This window comes from Acanthisitta chloris, unplaced genomic scaffold (assembly GCF_000695815.1).
Source record: "Acanthisitta chloris isolate BGI_N310 unplaced genomic scaffold, ASM69581v1 scaffold11922, whole genome shotgun sequence".
NCBI lineage: Eukaryota > Metazoa > Chordata > Aves > Passeriformes > Acanthisittidae > Acanthisitta > Acanthisitta chloris.
In genome coordinates this window covers 42,342-51,161 of record NW_008661098.1, presented here as the reverse complement: position 1 = coordinate 51,161, position 8,820 = coordinate 42,342, and the positions used below count along the sequence as shown (strand labels likewise).

The following is an 8,820-nucleotide window of genomic DNA, read 5'->3' as shown; positions in this document are numbered from 1 at the left end:
GGGGCATATCTGTACCACATGGCAAAGCATTATGTAAAGACCCATGGGCAGACTGAGCCGGGTCAGGGGTGCAGCAGCAGAGGCAGAACAGAGCTGTGCCTGAGTGAAATGCTATGTTGGGAGATCACAGAATCAGCACAGCCTCAGCACCCTCATCACAGCCACTGCTGCTGCAATATGCTGTGCTTTAACAGGAGTCAGCCAGACTTCATGGCACTGTACTGACTTTAAAAAATACAACAAAACAAAAAAAATAAAAGTCATGCTCCTGAGTCATGAAATCTGTTTCAAAATCCCACCTTTTGGCTTTCATTTTCCTCCTTTGTATCTTTAAAAATCTCAGCTGTGATTTTAATTTAACTTTTGGCCAGACAAAGTCAAACTTTGGGCAGTGATATTCTATTTACTTTTTTAAATAAACTTGCCCTCCCCTCCATTTTATTTTTTCTGACTTCTCCACACAATAATAAATCCTTTTTCTCTTCAGAGAACCTGGATTTTATTTAACCTGCTTTCCTTTACTTAGATTGAATATGGATGTGAAATCCCTGAAATGTCTTCAGTCTGAATGGATGTTATCTGATTACAAAAGGACTGGATTTAGTACAATTGCATGAAAAAGAAAGCTAATATGTGATTCCATAGCAGATCTGCTGAAATTATGAACACATTACAAAAGAAGGGAAAACTGGAAAATACAAGTCAAACATACTGGGCCAAAACTGTGTTGGCACCACAGGCAGATTAGCATCAATGTAGCTGCTTGCTCAGAGATGTGCAGTAAGCAGAAATGTCCTTATTCCAAACTGCACAAACCCATTGGAGAGGTCACTGCAGCTTTCCCGTGACACAAACAAGAGGGATACAACTAGGTGTGGCATAAATTCAGGGGTGTGGGCCACATATTTATGTACATAAGTGTTCAGAAGTGTCCTGAACCTCAGTTCACAGATTTCTACACAATTCAGTCCCGAACTTTACAGTGAGAGGGGGAACAGAATCATCGAGGTCAAAAAATGGGCACATCAAGCAGCACACACAGCCATGCCCATCTCCAAGTTCATCATGTCTGTCTGCAGGCACCAGCCAGGACTTGGCCTGTGTCAGAAGATATCTACATTTTTAATGCAATGGAATGCCTTGAAGTCCTTCATAGGAATCTCATGCCTATATAAAATTACTCATAGATTTATAATCTTTATCTCCCCCATTTTCAAAAATATTGTAACTTATTAGAAAATGTTAGAGAGATTGAAATAAACTGGCCCTAAAGATATGGTCCTGGGAATGTATAATCCACATCAGTTTAATACACATAGTTGCCCCTGTTAACTTTCTCCTGTTTCCTGCCAGACATCCAGACAATAAAAGAATTTATACAGCTGGAAGTATTAGAATAAAAGCCAAAAGCAGTGTAAGGACTTTCTATGGTAAGGCATACTCTGAAAGAAGTAAGCAACATCTGGGTGGATTTTATGATTTGAAACAAATGCAAATACATTTCCAAAATTGTATAAAATATATAATAGAGCATTTCAAATGGCACAACAGGCACTTTTCTCCAGGTTGAATCAGTGTAGTTTAAGAGAAGAGACACCTAAGATGAATCCAAATTCAACAACTTTTAGCTAAAAAATCCCACACTGGATAAATGGAACAGTATTGCTGCAGATTGATTTTTGTATGTTTTGAGTGCTTTCTGAAACAGAATAATTCCTCCATAGAATGATCAAGCACTACAGTCAGAGACACACCATTACAGAACCAAAGGAAAGGGCTGCTGGCAGTGAGAAATTCATTAAGATGCTGGCTGCTCTCACATGACCTGAGTTACTAATGTACTCACTTGAACATCAGGCACTCACTGAATCATGAAGTAATGCATCTGACAGTGTTTTTCCATTCTTCACACATATAGCTGAGAATGGCTTAGGACAGGTTATTCACAGCAGTGTAACTCAATTAAGATTAATCCAGTAACAATTTCAGCAGCTTTTGGGGAAGCTTTGCTGCTAACTTACCTTGACAGGCCCCCGTTCGGATGTTTGGAATGAAGCCTCGGCGGCAGGGATGTGGCTGGGCAGGACACATTTCACAGGGGTGGCCCCATGCTCTCCCCACAGTTGCACAGCAAAGGGTTTTTGTGCAGACTATTCCACTGAGCTGTCCCTGGCACATCTGGTTGGTTACCAAAGTGAAGCAAGGGCCAGTCCTGTAATCTGCACCAAAGACAGGAAACCTAATCAGCATCACAAGAAAAATACACCGCGAAACTCATAATAAAGCAAAACAAGAGCACATTCAGCATCACAAGAAAAATACACTGCGAAACTCATAATAAAGCAAAACAAGAGCACATTTAGGCAAGCCTTTTTCTCACAAACTGCCCACCAGCCCAACAATTTCACTACACAGTGTTCTGCAGAGGATTATTTTCTCTCTCATTCAAATCCACTGAAAATATAAACACCTTGTGACTATTTTACCCGGAATAGTGTATATTCAAGATACTACAGGTCCCCTTTGCTGCTTGGTTTAATCACTCGTAACAGTCTTTCAGGGGTCTTTTCATCACTTTGCATTCAGTCCATTAATTAAAAGAATACTGCTAAAAGAGTTAGGATATGTTTATTTCCACAAGTGTTATACTCACATGAGGCTCAAGGGAAGACAATATAGACTGCAGGAACGTTTTTGAGGACAGTTTTCACTGCTATTCAGGAGTACACTGTACCAGATATGTGGGTAAGCTTTGCCTATAGCTGAATGGAGGGCATGTGGAACACATCTGCTTTGATTTGTTTATGGTAGGACAGGCAACTTAGCCAACAGACAGAATTAAACTAAGATGTTAAAATACTAGTAGGCTTTATTTTGTTCCATTCTCCAAGGGCAAAAGACAAACAGTAGTACTGCCAGCTTCTGCTGTCTCCTGTACATCCGGGGTGCACACTCCAGTTAATTCTTCCCAAGCAACCCTCCAATGCCTTTTGTGTTACGGTGCACCAGGACAGTGCCAGCATCCTGTAAGCACAGCCAGCAAACTATGAACCTGATGTTTGTTTGTACTGAAGTAGTTACCAGGTGCCTCAGCCAAGGTCACTAAGTAATCCACACTGCCTTAGAGTCATGACAATGTAAATTCCTCCAAATTTCATGCCACTTCCAAACTTTGTTAACAGTAATGTGTTTTCACTAAACCATTGTTAAAAAGTGTTAAGTAGGGCAGAAGTGAGTGTAGCTGCTTTTCCCATCTGCTCCATCTCAGCACACCAGATGCACTCTGAAACCTATCATTGAACTCATCTTCATGCCAATCCAGGGGTGCTGGGCCCACATGCTATCATTCTGACAATTAATCAAGCCATTCTGATGTAATTAATAAAATGGCTTTCAGAAGTCCTGCAAGCCACACAATAGTGCTATATTGCTACTATTGTCTTCATCAATTAAACATGATGATCTCAGAAAGGATACGAAATTAGTTTGAAGGACCTATCTGATAAACTTGTACTAAATGACACTAAATAGCATTTATTCCTAACTATGTATTAATTTCTATAACTGCTGTTCTGTCTTTTGTCTGTTTAACACACCTATAATCTCTCAGATCATCTCTTTTCCATTTAAAATAATGAAACAACAGTAATTTTCTTCCAGCCTCTGGAAATTTGTCCTGAATTTCCAGATTTATGGAGAATTAACCTGCATGATACAAGAACCTAGTAGCTAGCTATTTTCAGGCTCCCTGGTTAGCTGGACTAGCTGTATACAAATATGTAGATGCAATTCCTGCTATTTAATTCCATCCTTAATGTCTATCAGAATACAAATATAAAATTCCTGCCCTATCCCCTCCAAACAGTAGAGCTACATTTGCTGAACACTTCACCCCCCCCTTCTCTAGCAGTTCCATCAGCCTCATCATGACATGGGTAAGAATCTCTGATAACATCTCTCTTGCCCTTGATTACCTAATTCCTTGTCACCATCTTAACTTTTCTTGGCTTAGTATTTCTTATTGTGTCCCTTAATATCTCATATTTATTTTCTACACTACAGTTTCTATCAAAGCTTTCCCTGTTTTAAAGCATTTTTGTAACTGCTTTAATTTCCCTAGTTTAACAGGTTTGTTTTGCTTTTGTCAAAACATTCATTGTCTTCTTGCTCATTTCTCATTCTAGAAATGCAGCTTTGGAAGCATGCAGTACCAAACCAAATATTACCAGCTTTACCTTATTCCTTCAACTCACAAATGAATACCAGTTAGTCATGATCAATTATATTTATCATTTAAAAAAATTTACTTCCAAGACTGATTCTTCATCATTGAACAAAATGAGAATCCATACTTTGCTGTATGCAAACCTCCCAATATTCTAACTACTATTCAAACAATAGATGACAATTTCTTTTAAAACACCATAGTTTTGTGTCAGCAACAGGAAATTTGCAGTGCACCTCCTCAGAATGAAATCCCTCATTGTAGACTGTCCCTATGCCATTTATATATAGATGGGTTAAAAAGGAGTCATTTTGTTCTCTGCGGCAGCGGGAGCTCACGTCAGACAGTACTGAATGGCCCATCTTGTATTTTATGGTAGGATGTGAATGGATCAGCATTTACAATTGTTTGCTTGAAAGCTATAAATGACTTAACAGTGGTTAAGATGTCTTAGAAATATGGTGAACCCAATGAAGTTAACTTCATAATCAGACAAATCTTTCCACAAGGTCTCAGTAACAAGTAGGTCAAATACGCACTCAAAACCAAGCAAGTCCTACTCCTAATTATGATTATTCAAGTTCATAACGCTTTAGTATGAAGAATTAAAGAGTTTATTTTCACCTAATCTTTTGCCTAGATAAATTTTATCCTGAATACTCAGTTTTCTGCTGAGCACAGCTTTCCTTCTATTTTCTCAAATACAATCTTATACCTTTTCACAAATAAGATTTTCTTTTGTGTTCTTAATGGAAAACTCTAAAGGTCAGAAAATGCATACCAAAAAAATCATCTGGATGTACACACCCAACCTAAGGGCACAGAGAAATTTGCATATCAAGTCCTTTTTTTTAATACAGAGGCCAAATAAAATGAGCTTTAAAACTAAAGCATTCTTAATAGTGAGGTTAAGATTTTTTGACTTACTACAAGATGAAGACCTATGAGAAGGAAATGGGATTGTATTAACACGTTGGCAAAATGAAGAGACTTGGGGATAGAGCTTAACCCCCAGTCTTTACTTTGTTCGTGTCACAGATCTGTGATTACTTAAACTACTTCAATAAGTAAAGCTCAAACACAAGGTACCAGTGATCAGTCAGGAGTTGGAAACAGACAAAGGAGGGAAATATAGCCAGAGAAGTTATTAAGCAATTTGTCTGGGTTTTGTTGGGGTTTTTTCCCCAAAGCTAATTTCATTTTAACTGAAGAATGTTGAGACCTGAAATCATTTTATTAAAATGGTTTTTCAAAGATGTGCAACTCGTAATTCAAATGTTTTAAGTCACTTCTAATGCAAATTTCAGCACGTGCAAGCAGCCATCAGTAAGGCATTAGTCACTGTTATCTAAAAACTTTATCTGCTTCTTCACATACTTCTTAGCAATTTCAATAAGGAATAACTCCACAGGGAGCCTCAGGCATGGAGAAGATGGTAGAAACTGTAAAACCACATCATGTTCACATACTGTCAGAAAGAGCAAGAGGGCAACAGAATGACACTGGTTTACACCATGCAACAATTCAGCTTTTTAATTTCACGGGAAAGAATCAGGTTGCATTATGATCTAGAGCTTGTTCCTGTTTCAGCCACAATCATCAAATAATTTTAGTTATCTTCTCAAAAGATCCTTTATGTTCCTGAAAGCACCAGAGTGGCTGCTGAAATATGTAGTCCTGGCAGGCTTCGATCAAAACCAAGCACAGCAATAAATAATGGTAATTGTTCCAAGTAACTTCTGTTTGGTTTCAAGCACAATATAGTTTTTAATGTAAAAATAAAGTTTAAAAACATAGTGCAACACAAACTGGCAACTTCTCCTTGCTTTAGCACAGGGTAAAAGGGAAAGAAAGGAATATTCCATTATCATACAAATAATGAAAGAAAGGTCAGAAAGAGCTCTAAGGCAAGTGAAGTATTTTAAAGCTATCTTTATTACAACGTACTTTCCTGCCTAGCAGCACTTTTGTTTCTGCTGTTTGGAGGGTTGGTTGGGTCTTTTTACCAGTCAGGGATAAAAGAGGGACATTGGAAGTGAGACTGCACAAGGCAGAAACATAGTCTCACCTCTGCAGAGCCACTCAGCATTGCTCATGTGTGACCCCTGCACTTGGCAGCTCGTGCCAGGGCTCAGCCAACCATCAGAAAAGAGAATCACAGTCAGTTGTACCCAAGAAAGTTTTTTGGAAAATGGTTCTTTCAGTTGTTTGTAGGCTATCACGAAATGGTATTTTGCATACAAGACTTTATGGCTTTTAACTGCTGGCCAGAAAAGTGAATGACAATGCTCAGGAACCCGTGGGATGACTATCATTTACCTCCATCTTTCCTAGCAGAGGACACGCTGCACATCTTGATTCACAGATTGAATCAAGATTAGACACACAACATATTCCCAGTTCAATGCACTGACTTCCAACTATTTAAAAACTCAGACACAACAATGCTCTGTCCACAGGTGACACTGAAAGGCCAGTTGATAAATGCATCCAATCATAACACACTTTTTTTTTTCCATACGGGTCATTTCCTTAAATAATTACTCACTGTTAAGCACTCCCTGTCCTCTCCTCCCCCCAGCCAGACAACATTACTCACCCCAGTCAGATCCCAATGTGTCATCACTGGAAAGTACATGGCAAAGATATCAGAGGGTGTTCAGAAGGAAAGAAAACAAAACTTCGTAAATATTTTAAAACTTATTTCCTATGATGTCTGACACTTCTTACCAGTGAGGTTTGGTAGGTTTAGATGTGGTATGTGAAGAAATTATCACCATGCCACTTCTGTCTGCTCCCTTCCAGTGCCAGAGATGGCTTCACATATTAGCAGGACCATTTCCCAACAGCTTCAGCATACAGTGCAGCACTGAGCTCAGATTGCTGAGATTTAACACGGGCTAGTGCTAAGATGTCACTGGAACTAGGGACTCAGAGTGCAACCATTCAGGCACTGTTTCTGGCAGGGATATAAATCTGGCAGCAGAAATGTCTCAAAATACTACAGCTGTGCTGTGGACAGATCACAGCTCCAAGTTGCCTCTCATTATTTTAACAAGAGTAAAAAACATCCATGGAAGCAAATCTAACACGGGTATCATAACTCTTTATTCTGTATTAGTCAGCCACAAAAGTTAGTTACCATCTCATACAATCCAGCCCCGGGAATATTATCCTCTAATTCATGAATCTGATGACCCCATTTCTGCATGTCTTCCTCACCTTTGCTTGTTGCAAATTGTTCTCATATATTGACTTGCTGGCACACTTCAGCCTAAATTTATTTTCCATTCCGTAAGCTGCTTCACAAATCCATTTCTGCACAGATGATCTGTTTAACATGTCTATCTAGCAAATATTATCTAGTCTTCCTAGGATACTGGTTAAAGAACAGGACTTTTAAATAGCAGCTTACTAATAATATGAGACACTGTCAGTTGCAGTTGATGTACAGAACAATTCAGGCTACTTTCTAAAGTACTTTGGCAACCCATTTTCCAGAACAAATATACAACTATTTTAATGCCAATTTTGTTCTTCAACTGACCCAGTTCTCAACGTCTGTAACTGAAAAGTAATAACATTACAGTAATAAAATAAAAAAATAATGTTCAAAAAATTATTATTACAGAATTGGAGTGATTTGTTGCACACATTTTAATCCAACACGCAGACTAAGCATTTCACCAAAATCAAAGCCTTAGCTCTGTTGTTCCCAATTATGTGCGGCAGCAGTCCAAATTCAGAAAATTGTTACCACATTTTATTCTTTTCCATGATGAAGAAAACAGTAAGCAATGCAGCTAAATGCAGAATAACTTCTCATTTCTGAACAGTCTGTTACCTGACAAACTCTAGCCCACCCGACTTTGCTGTATAACCTACAAAGGAACATTTCTTTGCAGATTTTTTCCAATTTCTTTCACAGGCTAGCAACAATTAAATACAATTCTAACTTGATTTTCATCTCCCTTTTTTGCTAGAAAGTAACTAACTTTGGTGACATATTTATTGTCAAGACCAGATGATTATCAAGGAGAATGGATTCAACTAAAGAACTCTGCAAGTTTCACTTAAAAAGAAGCTGGCTAAAGTTTATTACTAGTTTTTAAAAAGTGTTCTTAAGAGTGCCACGTTATAGAAACTCTTAACATACCACAAAGTATTAACTATTAACTAGCAAGGTGAAGACACATCCAGTAGATGAGTTCTGTGTATTTTTTTCCCTTTGGCTCTAGAAGACACTAACTACAGTAACTAAGACTATCCAAAAGTTGTGTAAACTGTGTAAGAAAAATAGATCCTAATGACTTACAGAATATTAAATACAGCAACATCCAAAGAGAGGGAAAATGCTTTCGGATAATGCAATGCACACGATTTAAAGAGATACTGCTCACATGTACAAAGGAGAGGGAGTGATACAACACATTAGAAAGAACTTTTTTTGCTAAAATATAAATGTTCCTCTGCAGTGCCATGAAACACAGCACGATTGCAGATCACTAGAATGAAACCCAGTTCAGAACTGAAAACGGGTTATAAATAGTAAGAGGAGGTGAGAGGGAGAAAGGGAGCCAATTTCAGGGCTCAAG

At 38.3% G+C, this 8,820-nt stretch overlaps 1 protein-coding gene across 1 annotated transcript in view; it reads right to left on the bottom strand.

Moving 5' to 3' along the window:
* Positions 1-8,820, bottom strand: part of FBN1 (fibrillin 1) — a 130,885-nt gene that overhangs the window by 93,481 nt on the left and 28,584 nt on the right. The window contains exon 5 of the mRNA XM_009070106.1: positions 2,022-2,219. Coding sequence (XP_009068354.1) covers positions 2,022-2,219 — 198 coding nt within the window. The remainder of the gene's footprint in view (positions 1-2,021; positions 2,220-8,820) is intronic.